This window comes from Emys orbicularis, chromosome 6, assembly GCF_028017835.1.
Source record: "Emys orbicularis isolate rEmyOrb1 chromosome 6, rEmyOrb1.hap1, whole genome shotgun sequence".
Lineage (NCBI taxonomy): Eukaryota > Metazoa > Chordata > Testudines > Emydidae > Emys > Emys orbicularis.
In genome coordinates, this window is record NC_088688.1 from 15,947,434 (window position 1) to 15,974,599 (window position 27,166).

Here is a 27,166-nt window from a genome sequence, read left to right on the forward strand (position 1 = left end):
AGCTCTGTCGGTACTGTGGCAGAGGAGGTAGGCTTCTGTTTGCCTCTCAACTCTGAGCCTGCCAGCTTCGGGAATACTAAAAGACTGTTATAATCCTAAACTAGCTATTGATTTTAATCATTGCTGGGATCTCTGTCTCAGGCCAAGGATGGCTGAGAAGGAACTGAGGGGGGGTCTGGTCACATGCACTAGATAGGCGCCGATAACGGCGTGCGACAGGGAGATACATGCGTGACACAGACGAGCACTGCTGCTGAAATTCTCCAGTCAAAGGCGCAGGGAAGTGGAGAACCCACAGGGACGCTCCTCAAAGGAGAAATATTAGCTACTATCTATGTGACATCTGGTCAAACTGTGTTCCAGAATGTGCTTTCATCATCTTTCCATTTTTTCAGCTAGCAAAGCTATGACACATGATGACAGCTAGATTAGTCTTGGTAAACGAATGCAGTGAAACAAGCTTTTCCTGTTCTTGTGCTTTTGATTGATCAGTGAAATATGTTTCACATTAATCATGTGCGTGCAGGAAATCTCTACATAGGGTGACCAGATGAGAGGAAGAAAATATCGGGACGCATGGGGGGGGGGGTGTCACTGGCGGAGCAAAAAAAAAAAAGCGGAGTGCTGCTGGCGGAGCACAAAAAAATAAAAGGAGTACTGCGAAATATCGGGACAAATTGCATCCCGACCAAGCATCAGTCCAGAGGCGGGACAAACACCTAGATATTGGGACGGTCCTGATTTTATCGGGACGTCTGGTCACCCTATCTCTAGAACTTAAGCAAGAACATTAACTCCCATGGTTCTTACGCATTTACCAAGTATTCTGCTGTATTTATTTAGATTTCTTAAAAGCATAATCAGTAATCTCTTGGCATGTGTAAAAATATTAACAACAGAATTAAACAAGGAAGTTTAAGAGGCACAATGCCAATAAAACACTTCCTCAGCCACTGAATTCAAAATCCCATAGCCACTGTACCTCAGTACCTTCCCTCCAGATCAGAGAGGGATGGGGAAACAAACAAACAAACAAAAAACTCCACCAAACAGACTTGGCAGCATGTCCTGGCTTTGGCAGACCGAGGGCAGGAAGTCAGTTCATGGAGGATAGGTCCATCAATAGCTATTAGCCAAGATGGTGAGGGATGCAACCCCATGTCCCTAGTCACTTGATTGCCAGAAACTGGGAGTGAACATCAGGGGATGGATCACTCACTGATTGCTTGTTTTGTTCATTCCCTCTGATGCATCTGGCACTGGCCACTGTCGGAAGACAGGATATTGGGCTAGATGGACCATTGGTCTGACCCAATATGGCCGTTCTTATGTTCCAGAGGTGAGGACCTTTCATTGAGAATGCCCTGGCAGCAGCTAGCTCAAGTGCTGGCAGCCAGCTCAAGTGCTGGCAGCCACCCTGAAATCATTCAGAGAGTGGCAGTCTCTAAGGTAGGCAGGGCCCACGCAGAAGACAACACAGTATTTAAAAAATCAACACCTTAAACTTCACCTATACATCAACTGGCAGCCAGTGCAAGGCATAACACGCGACTTACGGGAAGTCGCATTGAACAAATGGTAGCCACATTCTGCAGTAGCTGCAATTCTCGGGTGTGCTGAAAGTATAGCCCCACGTAAACCACTCTGGAACAATACTTGTTACATCAAGTCTAGTCAGCCACTCGTTTATCCACTTCCCAAATTCTGCCTGCGTGATGCATGCAAGTCAGAAACAGAACCAAAGTTGTTCCAATAGACCGTACTCTGGGGCTCACCTGATCATCTATCTTCCTCTGAAGCTGAACCACCTTGTTCTCCATGCCGATATTGAGTTTCTTCAAGTGCTGTGCAGACCGTGCTTCAATCTTCAGTTTCTTCAGCTCTTGCCTGGCCTTCATGCGCCTGAAGTAGCATTGGATGACCACAGCCGCACACTTGAAGCGGAGGAATTGCTTACGCGCCAGCCAGGCCCGGGCATGTTTCTGGATGATGGTAGCTTTGTGCTCCAAAAGGATCTAGAAAACATGCAGAAACAAAAGAATCAGGAGAAACATGCAGAAACAAGACAATCTGGAGCATAAAACAAAGCTGCTATTGGTTAGTAACAATGGCCCAATTGAATTTACTGCACAGCACTGCCCTGTTTGTTCCCCTCACATTTCTCCTCTGCCCCAAAAGGAATTGAAGTAACATCCCCGCATCTTTACATTATTCTAGTAAAACAGTTGCAGGAATAGATGACTGATCATCTAATTGCTATTATTTTAGGGGGGGCTTCCCCCCTTTTTTATATTTTCCATCTATCTTCAGTACCTGTATGGCCACTATCACTATACTATCAGAGCACCTCACAAATATTGATGTATTTACCCTCACAACACCCTGTGAGGTAGGAAGATGCTGTTACCACCATTTTACAGATGAGGAACTGAGAGGCTAAGCGACTTTCCCAAAGTCACACAGGAGTCCATGGAACGACAAGGAACTAAGGAGGTGCTATGCAAGTATCTCCACACAGCTCTTCCGATGCGTCTTAGTCTTCACTTACAGCACTCTATAATTTTTGGTCTTGGCACTTTCATGAATACAGGCTGCTGTAGAGATGTGGATGGCTGTTCAAGGAATAAACAGGAGACCTACTAAATTCACTTAGCGAGCTAATGAAATTTTACGCTAAGATCTTCTGAGGGCAATAGGGGAGTACACTAACCCACTGTGCCAGATGTGGCAATACATGGAGCCACACATCAGCTGTAAAGTTTGCATTTGGACCCAGCTCTCTATCTAAACTTCCCTAAAGCTTGAGGGTGTTTGGATCCAGAGGCTTGGTTTCCACCCAACTCTAATACTTGATTGTTAAGGCGTTTCTGAACAGTGGTAGAATAGCAGCCCTATCTACAAAACAGGTATTGCGTGAGCAATGACAGTGTGAGTCCCCCCCACTCCCCAATCCAATGGGAATCAGCTGGGGCCTGCAGGGATCTTCCAAGTGGCTAGTTCAGTCTACATGCCCATTCATTCTTGACCTCTTTTCTAGACCGAGGGTACAAGTGACCTTACTTATTATCAATTGTAGTGATGCTTTTTTGTCACATGGGTGTCTGCCCTTTGGAAACTGGACTGAAACCACTGAACAGCCATCTGATAATAATCATTTTTGGTGACTACCAAGTGGAGCTGGATCTCAGCTGATGACTTTGATGTGGAGGGTACCCTATGCCATTACCCGTCTCCTGAGTCTGGCAGTCCTTTCCTGTGTCATTTATTATGGTCATCAGCATCACTTATTTCCTTTCACTTGGCATCTGTTACTGCATTAAAATTAATGGAGATCATTAATTAAATAGGCAATTGCAGTACATGTGAAAGCAACTAGCCACCTTTCATTTATGCTTGACTTTAACAGACAGTAGCATGGCTCAGACGTGTACATTTTTCCTCAGGTAAGATTTTCACTGGATGTATTACATCAGATGACATTTCCTGATTTCCACTATGCCCATACGCATCTGTTTGTGTGAATAACTTCATTAAGCTAGTCCTTTGAGGCGCTGCTGCCTAATCATTTCTGCTCGCACAGCTTTAGTGCTGCAATATTTGCAGTTAATACTTGGGAACTCCAGAAATACAAAACCTCACAATTTGGGGAAAAGATCAAAGCGTCTTCAATAAATACACGACTGGACTGAACTCTTGGTAGATAAATTTAAAGGCATCTCTCCCTAATGCAGTGACATTTTGTGAAGTAGTAGTACCTTGTGGTAAATTTTCCTCACAAACATGCCCCGAGTAAAGGCCTGAATAGTGATAGTGGCGTTGCGGATCTTCTGGAAAGCATGAAGGATCCTCAACATTCGGTATTGTTTCTGGAAAATGATGGCAGCTCTTGTTTTCCTTAGGTGGTCTGCCAGTCTGTGAAGTGCAAGGAAGAAGAGGTTAATGGTAATAAGTATCAGAGGGGTAGCCATGTTAGTCTGTATCCACAAAAACAACGAGAAGTCTGGTGCATCTGAAGAAGTGGGGTTTTTTACCCACGAAAGCTTATGCCCAAATAAATCTGTTAGTCTTTAAGGTGCCACCGGACTCCTCATTGTTTTAATGGTAATACTAATTCAGTTCCACCATGTCACCCATATCTATACACAACATTTTTGCCATAGCTGGTATTAAGCTGCATTAGCAAACAATCCTTTGTTGATGAGTTGTTTGACACTATTTGAGAGAGAAAAACAGCAGTAAACTCAGGAAAAGAAGCTGATGCCATCTCTCCTGTTAAATTATGGTGATGTGCATCCATCCATTAAAGGCTCGCTGTATCTGGGGATATTTGAAACACTAACAGCAAATGTAACGTTTGGAACTGCTTTTAGTACTTCTCTTTAAAAAAAGTTTATTTTTTCCATCTCACTCTCTCTCTTGGTTTCTTTTTTCCCTGTCTTAAATCCTCAAAACTCTAAACCGTCATCATCATCAAGGTTCGTTATTCCAGTCCTCTACTACCAAAAACAAGAGTAGTACAGCGTGTTCACTGGTTACAAGTACATTGAGCAAAACAACAGCAAATTGATTTGACATTTAAAGCAATGCGCACTGGTTTGGCAACATTCATGAGCAGGACTCCAAGCGATTCATACACAGTGGATAATTTGGGAAGTGATTAGTACCCTTGTGTGCCGCTGCCATTCTGAGACTATATGGGGAAAATGTATGACCAATTTATTGTTAAATCTCTTAATAAATATCCATAAAACCACAGTTTAGTTTGATGGTTAGCTTGTTTCACTGATTTTATGATGTATTCATTGCCCTCAGCATGAAACATCACACTTGTATTTGCTTTGGTTTTACAAGTTGTGTTAAACTTTTTATTAACATTAAATTTAAAAAAAGCTCTTTGTATGGGCCCTTGCATTCCTGCTTACAGACACACAATGCCTCACTGCATCCCACAGAACTGGAACCTCTTAACAACCAGGGAGGGGAGGCAAGAGCAAACAGGGGTGCCCGGGGGAGGGGGGGACGGGGGCAATTTGCCCCAAGCCCTGCAGGGGCCCCCACGAGAATATAGTATTCTATAGTATTGCAACTTTTTTTTATGGAAGGGGCCCCCGAAATTGCTTTGCCCCAGACTCCCTGAATCCTCTGGGCGGCCCTGAGAGCAAAAAGGCTGTTTATCCAGCAACACCATTCTCTATGCACCCAGCACGAAGAGATGGATGTCACAGCAAGGTCATCTCAAAGGAAGCAGAGGGTTGAGGTAAGGTCAATCAGGATAGTTCCATATTCATGTTCACCAAGTATAAGATTCCTCTCTCCCTCTTCCCGCTCTCCCGCCACCCCAGCTCTAGAGGTCATGACTGCTTGATACACAGGGTCTCAATGAGATCTCAAAGAATCTTCACTTTCGTGTGGAATTGTCAGGAGAAATACCATACAACCTCCTACTTGGGTTGTGCTTGGCTGCGCTAGGTCTATAATCCTCTTCCACTGAGCACTGTTTGTGCAAAGCTTGCCTTATGAAGGCACATTCCTAAGATATGCCATTCACCTGGAAGTCTGTGTTTCCTCATCAGCTGATATGAAGGAAATGCAGCCCCAACACTGTAGGTGCCCCTTTATTTCAACTCCTAACAATGCCAGGCAGTTTGCATTATGGCAGCACACTCCTGGGCATTAAGGGTTTTCAGGCTGTGTCTTCCCAGCAAGTTCCAGCCACTGCTGAGGGAAAGGGCTAGCCAGTCTTCCCTGATTCCCCATCACAGGCCAAGGGCTTAGAAACAACATGTCCCCAGCAGCCCCTATATAGGTAGGCAGAGGGATGGGGTTGAACTGATCTATGCAAAAAGGAGCGAGAGGGTGGGAGGCAAATAAATAATATTTTAAAATGTGTGTAAGCGTCAAATGTTGCACAACGTGAATTGACGTCATTGGGTGAGATTAATTACTGCTACCCGTGTTCTCTTCCTTCCCTCCCCTCCTATTTGTCATCCTCACTTGTTATGCCTCAGCTTTAAGTAGACTGTAAGGTCCTCGGGGCAGGGACCACGTCTATGTGTTTGTACAATACCTGGCACCGTCGAGCCCTGATTAGGTCGTGTGTGCACTACTGTAATAATAATGAAGTACTGACTGGACAGGAGTTGCGGCCACTACGTGAGACGTCTGTGACTGTTATAAATAAAATCACCCCACTCCCTGGCTCTGCTCATCACCGCATTTTCCATGAGGTTGTTACATTTCATAACTGCAAACAGAATGAAGCGAATTCAGTTATGACAACTCTAAATATACATCCGCAATATAGCGTGATTTATAGGAAATCAGTGTGTCACCTCTGAAGGGACAGAGATTCCTCAACCTCAGCCATCCAAATTAACTGATAAAAATCAACATTCACTCAGTAAATCAGGAGAAAAGGACAGGCCGTGTTTAAAAGATGGGTTGCCTGAAGAGGACGCTTAGCTCAATAGACAGCATCTTGTGTCACCCAAGTACAAACAGGGTTAATTGGGCTGCAGCTTATTTTGCAGTACCTCTGAATGGAAAACATTAACTCAGAGCCAAGGAATAGATTACTACTCAGCAACCTTTCAGCTAACAGACTGAATTCCATCAAGAGAAATCGTAAATGGGGTTGAAGGCAGACAACATAAAGGATCAAAAACCCACTCTGGCACATGAGATTGCTAGTCCCATAGCAAGGATTTTTAATAAATCTATTCACGGGTAGGACAATACGACTGGAGAAGAGCTAACATCGTACCTATAGTTAAGAAAGGGGGGGTGGGTGGGAAAGGTGATCCAGGCAATTACAAACCTGTTATTCTGACCTCAGCAGTATGCAAGGTTTTAGAACAAATTGCTTACTCCTAATAACCTTTTCAAGGTGGTTATTCATCCAGCTGGGTTGGGAGCCTTTCCCTACAAGTTTCTTCCCCTTACTTAGGATGCAAATTTCAAATCATTTTTGTATAGCTCATTTGAAGAAATTCCAAGTTTTTATTCCTCTCTCTCCTCTAAACAGACAAACTCTTCAATACCTGTATTCCAGTCACGAGGGCTACTCCATCTTGTTTCTGTAATCCCTGTAATACCTGATTTGACTTCCTGTACCTGTAGTTACAGTTCCTCCATTTTATTGCCCAGGCTCCTTGCATTCGTGTGCAAGCAACTCAGTTGTTTCCCTTGGACCTCACCAGGTTTTCTAGCTTGCGTGTTCCATTATCCCTTACTATATCTTCATTTAGGGGATTTTCCTGCTCCTGAATCCTGAAGCCAGGTGTGATGATTTCACAAGTCTCTCAACCTTCTCCTCTCATCTCCCAGTTTAAAGCCCTTCTTATCAATCAGGCCAGGCTTGATCTCAGAAGGTTAATATCCTAGGTAGTCAAGTGGAGCCCATCAGTTGATAAGAGTCTTCTTTCTGTAAATGCCTCCCAATGGTCGATCATCCCAAAGCCTTCCACAGAGCACCAATCCTTGAGCCATCTGTTGGTCTTCATTATCTTGCCATGCCTTCACCATCATTCTCTAGGGACCGGAATTACTCCTCTGAAAATCACTTGAGCGCCCATTTCTTTAAGTGCCTTACCCAGCTGAGCATTCCAATCCATTCCAGTGGGAATCCAGCAGTGTCATTCATCCTGACATGCAGCACCATCAGTGGATTTTTCCTCCCTCCCATCATAATCCTCTTTAGCCTCACAGCCAAATCTCATGCCCTTGCTCCTGGCACAGAGCACACACTTCTGTTTTCTGAATCTGGTCTGGTGACATGCCTGTCAATTCTTTGGAGTGTTTAGTCCTCACTCACATGAGCCTGTCTCTCCCTGGTGCTTGTATGACTCTGTTTTATGTTCTCCGTCACAGCCCCCTCATATCATATTCCCATTCTTCCTTAGGCTTCAGTCCCTGGCTATCTCCATCTCTTCTGCAGGGATTGGCGTCGCTTCTTTTCTTCCTCACCTTCTGCCTGTTTCTCCTTCCAGTGCAGCAAATCTGTTACTCAACTCAATTTTACCACCAATAGCTGGTGTCCTTCTCTGACCTGTCCCCATAGTCACATTCTTCCATGGATTATCCTTCTCTTTTGGCAGTCCACCCTCCAGGTCCTTTTGTTTGGCAGGTGTCCGGAAAACTTGGGTTGTCTATCACCTCCTCTCCTGCATTACACCTTCAAATTCCTGCCTGAATTCCACCATTGTCTCCAGCCGCATCTCTAATCCTTGAATCTTCTCTACCATGAGCTCTACCAGGTGACATTTCAAGTCATGTTTTCACTATATATATATATATATATATATATATATATATACACACACACATACACACACACACACACACACACACACACACACACATACACACACGTTTTCACTATACACACACACACACACACACACACACAGGTGCAACACCAATAAATAGTGCATTAACATATGAGAGAGAGCAGACAGGGCTGTTAGGATACAGATATTCAGGCCTGTCTGCAAAGGCCTATACTTTAAGAATTTAGGTGTATTCTTATCACTTAGCTAGTTATAGAGGTACAAAACAAGAATCAAAATCAGTCTGCCAGTTTATAGGCCTTCTCTCACTATGATAGTCTAAGGCCTTGTTCTTAGGCCTTTGGCTAAACAGCAGAGGCAGCCATAAGCTGGGAAGTGTATGGTCACATCCTCACATTCCAAACTAGTCACATTGAAATAAGGTAATCTGGGGCTGTTAGAAAGGTGATCCGATCTATCACTTCCAGAGAAAGGGAAGAGCCTAGAAGATTTAAAGAAAACTTAGTTTGATAGCATCCTGTCTGGCAAGAACTCACTTATCAATAGCTGGGGTGTGAAATCCTCATTTCTTGTTGTTCTTGCAGTCCCCACTTCCCTATTGTTTGTCTGTATAATCTTTGTCTGGTTCCGTGATTGGTTCTGTCTGATGTATAATTAATTTTGCTGGGTGTAAACCAATTAAGGTGGTGGGATATAATTGGTTAGATAATCGTGTTACAATATGTTAGGATTGGTTACTTAAATTTCAGTAAAATGATTGGTTAAGGTATAGTTAAGCAAAACTCGAGTTTTACTATATAGTCTGCAGTCAATCAAGAAGTAAGGGGGTGGGGAATTGGAATCATGTTTTGTTAAGGCGGGGAATGGGAACAGGGACACAGGCAAGGCTCTGTGACACCAGAGCTGGGAAGGGGACACTGAGGAAGGAAATTGGAATCATTGCTTGCTGGAAGTTCATCCCAATAAACATCGAATTGTTTGCACCTTCGGACTTCGGGTATTGTTGCTCTCTGTTCACGTGAGAAGGACCAGGGAAGTAAGAGCGTGAAGGAATAAACCCTCTAACAAGGGCTAAAAGAATTTAGGCGACCTTCCCAAAAATCACAGATAGAGTGGGGGACAGAACCAAGGAATTCTGACTCCCATGCCCTTATTCTTACAGCTACACCACATTGTCCATGATCTACATACACATAGAATGGGCTTTATTTTCAGAGGTGCAGGACACCTGCAACTCCCTATAAAGTCAATGGCAACTGCAGGTGCTTAGTGCTTCTGAAGATAAGGCAGGTCATGTACTTGTGATATCAAGATCTGCTCTAGGAATTATTTTGGGGAAGTTCTATGGCTTGTGTTATGCAGGAGGTCAGACTAGATGATCACAATGGTCTCTTCTGACCTTGGAATCTATGAATGTACCCAGGTTTCATAACATAAGGGTATCAGATGACTGAGTAGTTCTAATAAGAGAGCTGGAACTATTCTCCACTCTATAGTTCCCAGCTAGTCATTCTCTAGAGATGACGCTTACCTGCGAGCCAGGTGTCCTCGTGTATACCTCTGGATTGTTATTGCAGCATTTCTCATCCTTCTGTACTTCACCCTTTGCAGCCAGCCCCGCACTGTCTTCTGTATCATGATAGTAGCAGCTCTGAATTTATCTGCCCGCAGTTTCTCCAGATATGCCACCTGGCCTGCACGGAAAAAGATCTTGGTACGTCCAAACTGGAACTTGTCAGGATCCTTTTCAAAAGCATAAGGGAAAAGGAGTTAAGACAAACATTTTCCTGAGGAGTCTATGCATTTGCTCAGCATTATAAGGATGGCAAGAGTGAATAAAATTTACCAATTCAATTCCCATATCCGTTCAACTGGCTTAAACAAACTTTATCCCACAGCACCAGTTTCAGCATATAAAGCCAAGACTCACTCTTTTAACCCAACAATCCCGATTTTCACATATTTCCACTAACAGCTGACAAGAGTTAAGGACCAAATCCCAGTCCCATTGAAGTCAATGGGAGTTTTGCAATTTACCGGGATTTGTCCTAACGAGGCATTAGCGGGGACCATGAAGGCTTGTCACCTTGCTCTGGAACACAGATGGTGTTTTCAGATCAAGGGGCATTCGTCATGTCATATCACAACCGCACGAGATAGGGCATTGGCATTGCTGGACCTTGGTCCTTTCTGTTTCCAGTTTCTGTATTTCCATTCTAGTCAATGAATATGCAAACTGGATGTAAACACTTTCTTGGCATGTTATCCTCTCTGATAGGGTGAAAAACAAAAGCTTGTTCTCCTCCATTGTGACAAAACTTAAGAGATGAGCTAGAACCAAAATTTCTGAGCCAAAGACTCCCAAACTGTGCGTGGGAAATGAGAGGAGTGTCAAAATCTGAACCCAGATCTGTGCCAACACTCTAAAAGTGGCCCCACTCCTTACAAACAGGCTAAGCCAAACCCACAGACTGAGCGCATGTTCAAAATCTGGATGCAAAAGCTGCATTTTGCAACTTTAGATCATCTCTTTAGGAAAAAACAATCAAGGCTGCGATCCTGCAAAGGTGTGCATGTGCTTTAACTTTACCCACTGACGTCAACAGGACATGTCAGTGAATAAAGCTGAGTCTTTGCAGGACCGGGGCCCCAAGAAAACAACGAGCCAACCTGTCAGAGGCCTCAGCAACAAAAAAGAAATAAAAATTTAATCACGGAGAAAAAAAATCATTGGAAAATATCCTTAAATTTAAAAATGAACTCAAATAGTTCCCAAGGAGCCTGAGTAATGACAAACTGAACCTCCTTCAGCTACAGCTTGTTAATTTTTTTTTTTAAAAAGGACAGAACAAATTAATAATTGGAAAAGAAATCTCAGTGCCTAGACTGTTCTCACAGTATGTGACCATTAAGAATTTCCCATGCAGCAGACATATCATGTTTGTTGCATTTTCTCTTCATCATTTATATGAAAAGGTGATTGGTGACTGGCTTTGGGGGTCTCTGTGCAGTGAGAGATAGGCCCTTCGGCCACTCCATCTCTTGACCGGGATTCCTCATGCTGTACGCCGTGTGTGAAGCTGGGACTCTAGGATTTTATTCCAATTGTCAAAAAGAAGGAAAAGGAATGGGTTTTGTGGGGATAGTAACTCACTATCATTTACTGTCCACGAACGAGCTGTGGAATTCAATTGCAGAAAAAAGGCTTTTTCAGCTTGAATGCAATCAACAGATCTCATGCCATGTCTCATTTAGTCTCATTATTCGTTCTGAGATGGTTTGACTTTGGAAGACGCTCCTGAGTGCCAGGGACACATCAGCATTTTCAGCTACAGCAGGCAAATGGGGAGGAAGGGAAGGTGAGCTGAGATATTATCAGTGTCAACAGCTTCTGCGCTTTAATGATTGTTTCCAAAGCTTCAGTCCCAGCTCACCTTAATGAGGTTTTCCAGAAGCGTTTTACAGATCAACTTCTTGTCATTTTTAGAGATCTCCCTCTTTTTCATAAGAACTCGATACCTATTGAAAAAGTCATGGTAGGACCACCTGAAAGCAAAGCACAGATAAAATTAAACAGGGCACTGGGTTTCATTTATTTAGCTAATGTTTAGAATTAGAGCTTAAATAAACCAAACCTCGAATCCAAACCTTTTCACATTTGGAGGAGAGAGAGGGAGAGTGGGGTTTAAAATCAGGTCTGAACCCAACCCCCGCTGGTTCTGGACTGGGTTGGAAGGTGCTTCCCCTCCCTCCTTCCCCCCTCCACCAGCTTGTACTGGATCAGGTATATTTAAAATCACAAAGGAGGATGGGTGATCTGGAAAGATTTACATCAGTTGGGACCCAAGTATCACAAGAACGGCTAGCCAGATTTCTGCACCATTCATGTGAACCTCAACCTCGGCCCTGATTTGGTGTTGAATGCAATCGCCAGCCTAACTCTAATTTGGGTCTAAATGTTAAGGCTCCTCTCTAATTTTAAGTGTTCCAGAAAGTTTCCCGCTTGATTATGACACAGCCACACTCAATTTGGTGCCGACGACGCCCAAACAACCACAAGAACCTTTCCTCCTTCTAACCGGAAAGCATTGCCATAGCAGGATTGCAGAACTACAATCTACAGTATCTGCATTAGAGGGATTTATGGAAATACCATTCAGCCAAAAAAGTACCCCACATTGAGAGACAGATGTAAAATAAGACAAATCAGGTCGCACCGAACATCATGACACATGCCGGTCAACCACCTGAGGTAACCACTGTCCGAAAATGCCAAAGGATTGTGTTATATAAAAATTGGGCCTACAACCTCTTCTAATCACACTTGCCACTATCTCACCATTGGACTTCCACATGTTTTTTTTCAAATATTTTTCTGCAAGTAATATTTTGTTGCCTGATCCTGCATGTCCTTAGGCTGGGAACTGATTCAGATTGATGGGTGTTTGGCCTGAGTTAGGATGGCCAGGTTGAGCCCTACAGAAATTGGTCATTATTTGTTCACACTGTATGCTTTGTGTCTATCATCAATCCAGATTTGCTATAGAACCTCTTCTTTTATCTGCACTCCCATAAGCTCCTTTGCTAAGACCTTGGTTTGGAGTGGAACCACTGCGGAACACTTCAGTTCTATTCCCCTGACCACCAGTCTACTGCATTCCAATGAAATCACTTAAGAGCAAGAACAGTTTTGGCCCTGGACACATGTGGGTATCTTCTATAGCTGTTGACATGCGTTATGTGCATATTTTGAGGAGAAATTAAAAAGCAAACACAGTATATGGCATGGAACACATTGAACATAGTTCTTGCCTGGCTTTTGTTTCCATACTCTGATGCATATACATTAGAACACTTCTCATGTTGAGAGTTCAGGCCTTTAAGGCACATGCTCGAACTTGGCTGCTCTCATGGCTGTTATTAGATGTTTGGCTTGGGATAGGTAAAGCAGGTTGTTTGGAAGGCTCTGCACCACAAACAATGAAGTCTCTAAACGTGGCAGAGCTGTAGTTCAAGAAATCAGGGCACTATATTATACTGCTAGGAAGAGGCATCTCCTGCCATCTCTATGAGATTTAGAGTCTGCATATTAGATGTGAAATTGATTCACAGTCCACTAAGTTTCAGCCCTCTGCGAACTAAAACAGCTGAGTTATGGACCCATCAAAACCAGGGTTTTTGGTGAAAACACCAGGCATTTCCAGTGCTGCTACAATTATTTTAAACATATGCAAATGAACGTCCAGGGAAAGAAGTGAATGAACTCCAAAATGCCAGACTTCTGCCTAAACTTGAGCAATCATGCTATGGGCCTGATTCTCATTTACACTACGACCACTTTCTACTGCTCTGGCACCACAAAGGAGTCTTAAAATGGGAATACATTAAATGAGAATTGAGTGTTTAGAAGTCTGTCCATGGTGCAACCAGAAGTTGATCTATGCTTTTGTATATACATGCAAAATCCAAGCAATTCTTTTTGCTTTTTCCACCCCACCAAAATGAAACATTCCAGGGCTCAATTTTGAACAAAAAAATGCCAGTAGCACAACGCTCCTGAGCGACCCTCCCACCCGATAAAAAAACTGCACATACGCAACAGAAAAAAATATCCCCCCCCAGTGAAATACATTTCAGTATCAAGCTGCCATGGGTGTTTGTAAACCAAAGTAAAAAATAAAATGGAAAATGCCTTTAAAGAAAAGTGTTCCTCAATATTTTCTATAATTCTCTGCAATAAAATCCATCTATAATAGTGAAAATGTCTACTGCCCACCATAGTTAAGCACTGAACTTTCCATTCTAGCCCGCCTTTATTGTTAGCCTATTTCTCAAAGAAATTTTGGGATGGAAATTGTCAATGCTCTGTCTCAGGTGACTTGTTATGGAAAGTTTGCACAAAACAGGCTTAAAGTTTTGAGTTTATGTTAGTGATCTTCACCCTACTTCCACCCACATGGGTGTACACATTTACCCAGATGTTCAGATCAGGATGTTGCAATTGCATATCTAAAAATTGCTTTCCCTGTCCCAGCTGAAATACCTGAACAACCGCAGGGGATTTAACTGAGGAAGGCAACCTTAAGGCTGAGTTAATGCCAAGCTCTTATATAATGGTTTGCATTCGTAGATTCCAACGTGCTTTGCAAAGGAGCTCAGTATCATAGTTCTGCTTAGATCCATGGAGCTTGTATCTCTGCACGTCGAATATTAATACAAACATCTATATTGCAGTAGAGTCAAGAAGTCCTATACGAAGATCATGGCCCTAATGGGCTGGGTATTGTATAAACACATACAAAGATGCATGTCCTCCCTCCTGAAGGATTTACAGTCTAAGGCTACAACCTGAACACACTTATACACATACTTAAAAGCACATGAGTAGTCCTATCGAACTCATGTGTTCACAGGCCGAGGGCCTAAGATGACAAGTGACCTACAAATCGTAGGGATACAGTTAAATACATTCCGTTTCAATATACAAACATACATTTCTTTTTTATTGATATAAAGCGAGCGATAACTATCTCCATCTCCCCCTCAACTTGCCGGTATTCAGTGGCTTTTTCCTTATCAGAATTGCAGCAGTGGGTCTTGGGGAGGGAGTGGAAGGAGAAAGGGTCAGTCTGAAGTAGGAGAGGGTGTTTTCTGCAAAAGGGGCAGGATGTCAGAAGGGATGGAGACATTAACGTGAGGCACTGACAGATGGGGTGCACAAGGCTGGTTTCATTGGTGGGCAATCCTCCATTGTCAAGCCTTTTACACGCTCGGTTAAGGACAGCTGCAATAAGATACAGCAGTTTCACAGTTGCTTTTACAAGACTCTCAGAGGGAGGAGCAGTTAAAGAAGTTAGCTGAAATTTAAGACCTCTTGTTAAACTACCTGCGGCATGCCTACACTGCATCTGGAGAGAAGCCTCCCAGCCTGGGTCTACAGACTTGATGCTAGTGTGACTTGCTCTAGTGCAGGGGTTCTCAAACTTTATTGCACCGCGACCCCCTTCTGACAACAAAAATTACTACATAGCCCCAGCAGGGGGACCTAAGCCTGAGCCCTGCTGCCCTAGGTGGGTGGGCCAAAGCCGAAGCCTGAGTCCCACCGCCCCGGGCAAGGGGGCCAAAGCCAAAGCCCAAGGGCTTCAGCCCCAGGCAGGAGGCCTGTAACCTGAGCCTGGCCACCCAGGGCTGAAGCCCTCAAAGCCTTCAGCCTGGGAAATGGGTCCCAGCAAGTCTAACGCCAGCCCTGGCGACCCCATTAAAACAGGGTCCCGACCTACTTTGGGATCCTGACCCACAGTTTGAGAGCCGCTGCTCTAGTGCTCTAAAAACAGCTGTGTAGATGTTGAGGCTTGCGCTGGAGTTCAGGTTCTGAAGCCCTGGAGGGGAGCCCAAGCTGGATTTCAAAGCACCATCTACACAGCTATTTTTAGAGCACTCGTGCAAACCCTTGTCTATACTAGTGTCTTGTCTTCACTAGGATTTTACTTCAAGTTAATTACCATGTCAGCTAACTCAAAGTAACAACACACCTTTTTTCCCTAGAGAAGACAAGGACAGTGAATGTCAGCACACAAACTCAGTTTGAAGTCCTTAGCTTCCCACTATGGTTATGTAATGGCAACAATTCTGATTGGAACTACTGGTGAAAGTGTGTTTTTCCTTCCTGCTGGTACAGTTGAAAAAATAAATAGACAAACTGATTTTTCTCAAACTTTCCTAAGAAATTCATCTCTGGGCTGAGACCAAGCATGAGCAACCTCAGACCCAACAGATTTATGTTGTTTGTTTTTTAGAAAGTTAGCAGCAGCTAGAAAAGAGGATATGGGGGGTGGGAAGAGATGGCGAGAATGGGTGTTAAGGACATCTGAGGATAAATGTATTAATGATTTTGAGGCTGGCTGACAAACATGAGTTAAGACAGCTCCCAAATGGACAGAATGTCTGTCAGCTAAACAAACAGGGAAGTGAGAATCACTGATCCTGTTAAAATAACATAGTGCAGACCAACCCCAACTACCTCTGATTCAAAAAACTTAAGCACTCCAATAAAAGGGTGGCAGAATTTACAAGGGTCCCAATCCTGCAACTTGTGTGTGGGCAAACTGCTGGGCGTGCCTGAAGCCCCTTCTCAATGCTCAGCACAGCAGTCTGCCCACGCCCTACAAGCTGGAAGACTGTGGCCTAACTCAAGATTTCTTTAATCTTCCTCCTTTCCCAGTTAAGTATCTAGCACCCTAGGAATTAAAGAATAGCTAAGTTAAGGCACCTGGGGCAAAATCCTGAACCCAGTGAAGTCATTGGAGCCCAGTTCCTCAAAGGCATTTAGGTTCCTAACTTCCACTGATTTCAGTGGGAATTAGGTGCCTAAGTACCTCTGAAGATCTTGGCCTGGGAGTTTTACCTCCAGTCAACAACTGCCAAGAAATTCTCCACCTGGGCATTATACTGTGATTACATTATCGGCAATGTGACTTGGGTGGAACTGTGTTCGTCCCTGCAGTCTGGGAGTTGAATAATGGAAAATCCCCACGTCTTATAATTTACCACAATATTTTAGGTCTCTGCAGACTGAAATTGGTATTAAAAATATCTGTCTAGCACATTAAAAAAAAAAAAGAGAGAAAAGAAAAAAGACAATGCATGTGGCTGTTTTTGTTTGTTTGCATCTCGAATGGGTGATTTGTTATAAACTGAACTGTAGAAGTAACTATAATAGGACGTGTGCTATTCTGAAAAAACCCTCTGAACAACTGTTGTGTTATTGCAATGTACAAACAGTTGACTGGGTATAGGCTGAACGTTTTCTTCTCCTAAGGGTTCTTGGCATGGGGAGAGATTGTATATGTGCACCGCCCACAGCAACTTGATACACCATAACTACCCCACAGAAACAAGGATAAGCTGCAAACTGCACTATGGAGACCTTGACATTACAGACCATAATGGTTTCTGCCATCTGCTAAGCACACAGTTTTGTTTTAAGTGGAGGACCTAGAGTAAGTGACAAATGGAGACACTCCAGTGCCATACGATATAATCCATTTAAGAGATCCACATTGCTTAACACTATAGAACACAAAAAAGACCAAACAGTAAACTTTGTTCAGGAACTAGGACACTTTGGGACATGCGGGATGCATATTTGAGATAATTTTTGCCCTGGGTTACTTTAGAAACAACAGGTGAGGGTATAGCTCCTCTTGTTTCGTGTTACCATGCCATAGCAGAACAGATTTGCCTTTCGATTAATTATTAAACCTTCAGATTAGTGCTGCCTGAAATTATCCATGGATCTAATGCCCAGACCTATTCCCTAGAATATGAGAGTGAAAATGTTCACCCTAACAAAGCAAGCAAAAAAAGAAAGAATGTTAAAAAAGTCCCATAGAAAAGAACAGCAAACAAATCAGGTACTATCTGTAGCCAAATTAATGTACAGATCATGTTTCTCTAAAGACATTTCCAGGCAGATAAAGGCACATTATGAAAAATTATTTCGTACATAGGGATGCCCTTGAAACATTTCAATTATGAATGTTTAATGTCTGTAAGGTTTAGCAGCTGTGATATTACACAAAACTGGTACAAAATTGCAGTATGTAATAGACAGCTCAGATGAACAAAAAAGTGGAAGTGAAATGTCAGGAATATTTAAGTGATAACCAAAACAGCTTCTGGCTAGATGAGGTAATATATATATGGCTAAACTGATCTCAGAAATTCTAAAGGACCAGTTCATGTGTGTCAGAACTCAGATTCCAAATTTTTGTTTTATATGATATACACATACACACAGAGACATCCTTCCTTAAAGGTACAGATTATATATACTGGTAATTATTGTAAAGGAAGGATGGCTCTATGTATTTCATAAGCCACAAAAGGTGAACATTTAAAATAACCAGTTAGCATTGGCAACACTAATCGCTATTCTTGAGAATATTTTACTATTTTCCCTGAAGGTAATAAGTCCGAGAGGATGAATTTGAAAACATCTCAATGTTTGCAGACACCGGCCATAGCTCATGGATGCATCACAGACTGTCCTAGATGAGGAATTCAATTGCTCAAGTGAATCCTGCTATTCAGTCAGCGCTGACAGAATTGTGTTAATCCCCAATTTCTGGGTTTAGTCTAAAATGCCAGACTCAAATCAAACTGGACAATCACTTGTTTTGGTCCACGATTGTTCAAAATTAATTCACTTGTTCTTGCGTTACATTTCATAGAAAAATTTCAGCGTAATTTTCCCCAGATTAGATACGAGTTAAACTAATTGAAATCCTTGCCATCAAAACCCATACATCTCTGACTTTGTTTATTGAAGGAGAAACCTCAAGACAAATTCCTGGTGATTAAGGAGAAAAAATCAAATCCTCTTTGACATATCTGTCACTGGCAATGTAGGGCTTCCACCTAGGTTGGAATGGCTGAGTTGAGGCATGCTATTTAGTAGATCTTTAAAAGTTGAAAACGAATTCTTCCAAGAAATTGAACTTGAAGACCAGAAGTAGGGAGACAAATGAAGGCAGAGGAGAGCTTTCATGCCGTATTTTTGTTGTTGCTGTAAAGCTATCTAGGCATGTTAATACAAACAAAAGTGTCCGGTCCAGACTAGGAGGCGACATTAAGGATATACGTACACTGCAATTAAAAACCTGTAGCAGGCCCCATGGCAGCTGACTCAGGCTCAGGTGCGGGTTAAGTGACTGTTTAATTGCAGTGTAGATGTTCAGGCTTGGGCTGGAGTCTGGGCTCCAGGAGCTTGCGAAGTGGGAGGGTCCCAGAACTTGGGCTGCAGTCTGAGTCCAAATGCCTACACCACAATTAAGCAGCCCATTCAGCCCAAGCCCACAAGCCCGAGTCAGCTGGCATGGGCCAGCCACACATGTCTAATGTAGACATACCCTATAACAAAAAAAAAAAAAAAAAAAGAGGAGATGGGGTTTAGAGTTTGTGGTGAAGGACAAGTCAGGAGTGGGTGTTCAGATTTGATGGTGCCAGAAATAAAATAGTTCTTGCAAGATTTTGGTCCAAAGTAGCAGAAATACCACAAGATTTCTCTCATATCCTCAGCCAGAAAACTGGGCAATTCCAGTTTTGGAACTGGGACAGGTTTGGAGAGTCAAATACAAACGCCCCATTACCAAAATTTGCAGCAGGCTGGATATGAGAGCTTCAGCTCATCTCTGAACAAAGGAAATTCTACCTGGTAAAGAATAAGGAACAAACATTGGAAGTTAACTGTTGCTAATATGTGGCATTTATAGTGCTTGATATGTTCCAAGCACTTTCTAAATAATAAATAGTAAGTATTTAATCCTCAAAACACCCTCTGCATGGCAGGCAAGTATCATGAGCAATGTTGCACAGGGAAAGAATATTCTAGTGGTTCGGACACTGGCCTGTGACTCAGGAGACCCAGGTCCAATTCCCTGCTCTGACACAGACTCTCCATATGACGTTGGGCAAGTCACTTGGTCCATCTGTGCCAGGGCCAGCTCCAGGCACCAGTGAAGAAAGCAGGTGCTTGGGGCGGCCAATACAAAGGGGTGACCCTCCGTCCGCTATTGGGGCAGCACGTCCGGGTCTTCGGCAGGAATTCGGCAGTGGGTCCCTCAGTCCCTCTCTTCCTCTTTGAGCTGCTGCCGAAGAGGAAGAGAGGGAGTGGAGGACCCGCTGCCGAACTGCCGCCAAAGAATGGAGCGGCATGATTGAGCTGCCGCCAAAGTGCCGCTGATTGGCTTTTTTTTTTTCTTCGCCGCTTGGGGCGGCAGAAAACCTGGAGCCGGCCCTGGTCTGTGCTGCAGTTTTGTATGCATCTCACAGGGGTGTTGTAAAGACTGTGAGGCACTCAGATACTATGAAAAAGGATAAAGTACCTTCAATAGATTGTACAGCATGGAAACTGAACCAGATGGTTCTGAGATGTGCTCCAGAGTCAGGGCTGTTTTCTAGATCCATGCTTAAATCACTAGACCACGCCTTGCATTCACAAATTGACCACGTACAGAATTCTTACAGATATACTACAACTGAGCATTCTGGATCGGCCGGGCCCATGACTTCATTCAAGCCATCGGTATTAACCATGGATTCAGCTGTACTCTTAATAACTGGGTGTCATTAATAGTTAAACACTGAGAGGATAAGAGAACAACTATGACAGATAAAGTCTTGTCTTATAAAGTTCTCAAGTTCAAACATTCCTAAAAGAGTATTTTGTTAGTGTTGATGGAGCAACACATTGCTTCAATTCTTATTTTCTCTAGATTAATCTTCATTGTCACCAGCTTCTAAAAAGAAGACAAATGGTTTTATAGTAGAGAGACATGTTCCATACTTTAAACATAAAAGCTGATGATGGATACACTCTTCATTTCTCTAGGACAGCGCATTCATCACAGTGGTTTATGTACATAATAATGAACATATTTCTTAACTACTGCGTAGCATTTCAAATTGGATGATACATTTTCATTTTACATCAAATACTTGCAGAACACAGTGTTTCATGAAAATGATAAATACGGCAAAGCATATCCTATATCAAAGATGGGGGAACTGCCAAGCTCTTTCTTGTAGTGGAGTTTATTATTTTCTTTATATGGTCTGCAGAACACTGAAAAACTGTATTCAACTTTTTAAGAACTGGGTGAAAAGTCACCGTACAAATAAAACCTATTCAGAGTAGTGACTATGGGAGTGCCACAGTGACAAAAGCAAAAAATTTAATGTCAAAATATTGGCTATTTCTTTCCAAGACATTTCACTCCCAGAAATACCCCCTGTAATGAAATGTTGCCTTGTATAACAAAAATGTATACACTTGGACTGAGGTTGAGATGGAAATAGGAGACAGACTTGTTGAAAGTGTATGGGTAAGGATAAAAAACAAGTCATAGTAGGGGTCTACTATGGGTAAGGATAAAAAACAAGTCATAGTAGGGGTCTACTACAGACCACCTAACCAGGAAGAAGAGAAGGAGGTGGATTTTTAAACAACTAACAAAATCATCCAAAGCACAGGACTTCGTGGTGATGGAAAACAGGTCACAGATTATCCAGCAAGTTCTTGGAATGTATTGGAGACAATTTTTTAGTTCAGAAGGTGGAGAAAACTACTAGGGGAGACGCTGTTCTCGATTTGATTTTGACAAATAGTGAGGAACTGGTTGAGAATTTGAAAGTGGAAGGCAGCTTAGGTGAAAGTGATCATGAAATGGTAGAGTTTGTGATCCTAAGGAATGGGAGGAGGGAAAACAGCACAATAAAGACAATGGATTTGAAGAAGTCAGACGTTAGCAAACTCAGGGAGTTGGTAGATAAGATCCTATGGGAAGCAAGTCTAAGGGGAAAAACAGTTCAAGAGAGTTAGCAGTTTTTCAAAGAGACATTATTAACGGCACAAAAGCAAACTATCCCACTGCATAGGAAAGATAGGAAATATGGCAAGAGACCACCCTGGCTTAACCAGCAGATCTTCAATGATCTGAAACTCAAAAAAAGAGTCCTACATAAAGTAGAAACTAGGTGAAATGACAAAGGGTGACTATAAACAAGTAACACAAGTATATAGGGACAAAATTAGAAAGCACAAAACGAGATTAAACTAGGTAGAGACATAAAGGGCAACAAGAAAACATTCTACAAATAGAAGCAAGAAGACAACCAAAGACAGGGTATGCCCGTTACTCAATGAGGCGGGAAAAATAATAACACAAAATGTGGAAATGGCAGAAGTGCTAAATGACTTTTTTTGTTTCAGTTTTCACCAAAAAGGTTAGTAGCAATTGGACATCTAACATAGTGAATGCTAGTGAAAACGAGGTAGGATCAGAGACTAAAATAGGGAAAGAACAAGTTAAAAATTCCTTAGACAAATTAGATGTCTTTAAGTCATCAGAGCCTGACGAAATACAGCCTAGAATACTCAATGAACTGACTGAGGAAATATCTTAGCCACTAGTGATTATCTTCCAAAAGTCATGGAAGATGGGAGAGATTCCAGAGGACTGGAAAAGGCCAAATATAGTGCCAATCTATAAAAAGGGAAATAAGGATAACCCAGGTAATTACAGATCCGTCTGCTTAACTTGAGTACCAGGAAAGATAATGGAGCAAATAATTAAGCAATCAATTTGTGAACACCAAGAAAATAATAAGGTGATAAGTAACTGCCAGCACATATTTCTCAAGAACAAATCATGTCAAACCAACATAATAGCCGTCTTTGACAGGGTAACAAGCCTTGTGGATGGGGGGGGAAGTGGTATATCTTGACTTTAGTGAGGCTTCTGATAATGTCTCGCATGACCTTCTCGTAAACAAATTAGGGAAATATAATCTAGATGGAGGTACTATAAGGTGGGTGCATAACTGGTTGGAAAACCCTTCCCAGAGAGTAGTTATCAGTGGTTCACAATCAAACTGGAAAGGCATAACGAGTGGGGTCCCGCAGGGATTAGTTCTGGGTCCTGTTCTGTTCAATATGTTCATCAATGATTTAGATAATGGCATATAGAGAGGACACTTATAAAGTTTGTGGATGATACCAAGCTGGGGGCGGAGGGGTTTGAGAGCGCTTTGGAGGATAGGATTAAAATTCAAAATGATCTGGAAAACTGGAGAAATGGTCTGAAGTAAATGGGATGAAATTCAACAAGGACAAATGCAAAGTACTCCACTTAGGAAGGAACAATCAGTTGCACACATACAAAATGGGAAATTGCCTAGAAAGGCATACTGCAGAAAAGGATCTGGGGGTCATAGTGTATCACAAGCTAAATATGAGTCAATCGTGTAACACTGTTGCAAAAAAGCGAACATCATTCTGGGATGTATTAGCAGGAGTGTGTTTTAAGCAAGACACAAGAAGTAATTCTTCCGCTCTACTCCGTACTGATTAGACTTCAACTGGAGTATTGTGTCCAGTTCTGGTCGCCACATTTCAGAAAGATGTGAATAAATTGGAGAAAGTCCAGAGAAGAGCAACAAAAATGATTAAAAGGCTAGAAAACATGACCTCTGAGGAAAGACTGAAAAAATCGGGTTTGTTTAGTCTGGAGAAGAGAAGACTGAGAGGGGACATGGTAACAGTTTTCAAGTACATAAAAGGTTGTTACAAGGAGGAGGGAGAAAAAAATATTCCCATTAGCCTCTGAGGATAGGACAAGAAGCAATGGGTTTAAATTGCAGCAGGGGAGGTTTAGGTTGGACATTAGGAAAAACTTCCTGTCAGGGTAGTTAAGCCCTGGAATAAATTGCCTAGGGAGGTGGTGGAATCTCCATCATTGGAGATTTTTAAGAGCAGGTTAGACAAACACCTGTCAGGGATGGTCTAGATAATACTCAGTCTTGCCTTGAGTGCAGGGGACTAGACTAGATGACCTCTCAAGATCCTTCCAGTCCTATGATTCTATGACTCTAAAGTGTTCAGTTATACATGGAAATGTAAACATTAGCATTTTTTCCTATTATTTTGAGAAAAATTCTAAAAGACATTTTTGCAAATCCTAAATGAAATGCAAACATCTTGCAGTTCAAGGATTTAAAATTTTGCACGGCTATTTTGAATGGAGTTTAGTCATGTAGGATTGGAACTAAAGGGTTGCAAGATCAAGCTTCTAGCAATGACCTCTTCCCTATCATTTATTTAGCAGAAAATGTCTTCAATTTGAAATCATGCACTCTAGATATTACACTTATAAAACTCATTGTGATTTTATGCTGTGCTTAAAGTCATGAAAGTGACCATGTGAAGCTGAAACCAAAAGGAAGAATAAAAAATTATTACATTTCCAGTGGTATCAGATTTAGATTTTATGTAACATTTGCCTAATTAATTCATAATAATTCAGTCAGTTCAAATGTACAGATTACTCACTACCTGGGGATTTTCATTAGGATATAGAATCTATTGGTCTTGTCAGTTAATGTGAATCTCTATAATCAAGGATGATAAAAAAAAAAAACTTGCACAACTTGAAACTACTATCCTGTATATAGCAAAGAGATACTACTGTACATATTCACCTTCCAGAAATGTTAAGACAGCAGCAAGGAAAAACATTCTCACATTGTCCCTTAAGGGTATGTCTACATAGCATTTTGGAGCAAGTAGGAGTGAGCCTGCCAGAGCCCAGGTCGACAGAACAGCTGTATAGACAGTGCTTTCAAGTTGCAACTTGGGCTGGAGCTCAGGCTCAGAACCTAAGGAGGGGGCTCACTCCAAATTGCAGTGTAGACATATCATAAGTGTCCTGAACCCTAAAGTGGAGAGGATTGAAAACTGAAGAGCTGCTCAGTCTTGCACCTCTTTAGAGTAGACCAATAACGTCAGACAAGAGGAAGATTTGGATGCTCCATGTATTAAAAAATTATCCACCTCGACTGTGTGGGAAAAGTGCTCATAACCAAAATTGCAACTGTCCAGCCATATGGTTGTGATGCTGGCAGACCAGGTGCCAGCTCAGTGGAATGCTGACAAATACACCTACCTCGATATAACGCTGTCCTCGGGAGCAAAAAAATCTTACCGCGTTATAGGTGAAACCGCGTTATATCGAACTTGCTTTGATCCGCTGGAGTGCGCAGACCCACCCCCACCCCCCCGGAGCACTGCTTTACCGCGTTATTTCCGAATTCATGTTATATCGGGTCGCGTTATATCGGGGTAGAGGTGTACATAGCCGGAACCAGTCTGGCTCACCTGTGTATTAGCATTGTTAAAATAGGCATTAGCATTATAAGAATGTGTTTAGACTTTATTGAATGCTTGTGAGTTGCTGCATATATTAATCTCAGTTATAGTATCTGTATCCCATACTGTAGGGTAGTATGTCAGTGTTTACATTGTAAGCCTCTGTAACTGTGTAAATCAGCAGACAGGAGGGAGACATTAACTCGTGTGAAATGCTGGTCTCCAACAAAAGGCGTTATGTCCTGTTCGACAAGGAAGGCCCATCGACACCAGAGGGACTAGAGTGGAACGTTAAAGAGGACAAAAGACTTTGTTGTTTACTCCCTCCACTCCATTAAGATGAGTCTTGTAAGTGAATTCCTCCCTGAGTTTAAGCTGAGTTTGCAGTTTAAAGCAGAAGGGGGGGGGGGGGGAGAAAGGGAATAAAAACCCCTAACAAGGAGGAACTGTATACCATTGCTTCTTGGACTCTGTGGGGCAAGGTTTCTAGGCATAAGCAAGGGATCCCCAGCTGCTTAGCTAGAGTTAGCCCTAAAGGACATACAAAGCTTGCTTATTACAGAAGCTTCTATTACCTTTTGATACTTGAGAGTAACTCATTTGCACATATATGTTTACTTGCTTTAACCTTGTAAATAACTCTCGTTTCTTTTTCCTATATAATAAATCTTTAGATAGTTCATTACAGGATTGGCTAAAAGCATTGTCTTTGGTGTAAGAGCTAAAGTGCAACTGACCTGGGGTAAATAGCTGGTCCTTTGGGACTGGGAGTAACCTGAATATTGCTGTGATTTTTGGTGTAAAGGAGCACCTGTCACAAAGGTAAGCTTACCTGGGTGGCAAGACAGACGGAGTACCCAAGGGACTGCCTGTGACTCCTTGGTAAGGCTGGCACAGTGCTTGAAGAGTTTAAACTTGACATTTGGTTGGTGAAATCTACGTACAGAACTCACCACCAATCTGAGGGCTTGTGCATCGCTTCCTTACAGTCTGCCCTGAGTTTGGTACTCATGCTCTTGAGTCACTGCAGGACCGTTTGATATGAGGCTAAAGCTTTCTTTGCCTTGTGAGTTTTTCAGTGTAAGAGCTGCTGTGTGTGTACAGTGCCTCTCACAAGGGACCCCTGATCTCTGTCTGGGCCTTTAGGAACTACTGAAGTTCAGATACAAATACATATTTTTTATATCTTTTTCAAATAGATAAACGCATATAAATACTCTTATAGACTAGACTGCATGGGCCTAATGCTGGACACCTAGTGCAAAAATGAAGAAATCAGGCCTTATACAAGGGATTTCTGTGGGGAGGGGAGAGGGGGGGAAATCAATTCTCTCCTTCAATCACTGGGAACAGAGAACCACTGAAGCTGCTCTGAAGCCACTACGAGAACCCATGTGCAACCATAAATTCAGAGATCCACCTGCTCCGGGTGAGTATTTATGCCAGCTGATCAGGGTAGTCACAGAACTAAGATCCCTCTGCTGTGCTGCAGAACACTACCACGTGGCTTGCTGGCGGCATGTACTCCCCTTGGTGTCCCCGTTCATAAAGAAACCCTGGCTGTTCCACTACGTCTTAGGGCCTTCCACACATAGGAGGGCAGAAGAAGGATTTGGCCCTACTTATGCCTTCATAAACAAGATTTTAAAGGTGCTTGGCTCATTTTGAGTTATTTCTCCCATTGTTTAATCTTAGAGATCACAGAAATTTAGGCATCCTCGCCTTACCAGTAGCTGATATAGATCCCTTTATGGAAAAGTCTTAGAGAATTTAATAGGGTGGAGCCAATAGTTAGGGTTACACCACCTATAATTCTAGAGAAGGGATGTAAATTTCTATTACATTCTACAGCATGCTTCTAAAGTTTCATAGAAAAGATACAATTTTTTCCTCAATTTCTACAGGATTTTTCCATAAAGATCCATCTGAGTGAACTAGAGCAGACAGCAGGCCTTCCTGTTTTAAGTATTTGTTTGTCCAAAGGTGTGGCGGGAATTCCTTCTGGATGTCAGAAAGCACCAGGAAAATTAAATAATTGGCAGTGCTGCTACTATAAGAGCTGGCATAAATTCTCAGTATCTATTTCTTGCTGCTTATAAGCATGCAAGGGTTGAGAGTGAATTTTCAGGCAGCACATTTCTCCAAAAGGACAGTGACAGGGCGTTGGACATCC

The 27,166-nt window shown here is 42.5% G+C and overlaps 1 protein-coding gene across 1 annotated transcript in view; it reads right to left on the reverse strand.

The window, feature by feature from the left end:
- Positions 1 to 27,166, reverse strand: part of MYO5B (myosin VB) — a 256,177-nt gene that overhangs the window by 86,409 nt on the left and 142,602 nt on the right. The window contains exons 17-20 of the mRNA XM_065406951.1: positions 11,723 to 11,834; positions 9,820 to 10,031; positions 3,756 to 3,912; positions 1,776 to 2,015 (exon numbers count right to left, since the gene is read on the reverse strand). Of these exons, the coding sequence (XP_065263023.1) occupies positions 1,776 to 2,015; positions 3,756 to 3,912; positions 9,820 to 10,031; positions 11,723 to 11,834 (721 nt within the window). The remainder of the gene's footprint in view (positions 1 to 1,775; positions 2,016 to 3,755; positions 3,913 to 9,819; positions 10,032 to 11,722; positions 11,835 to 27,166) is intronic.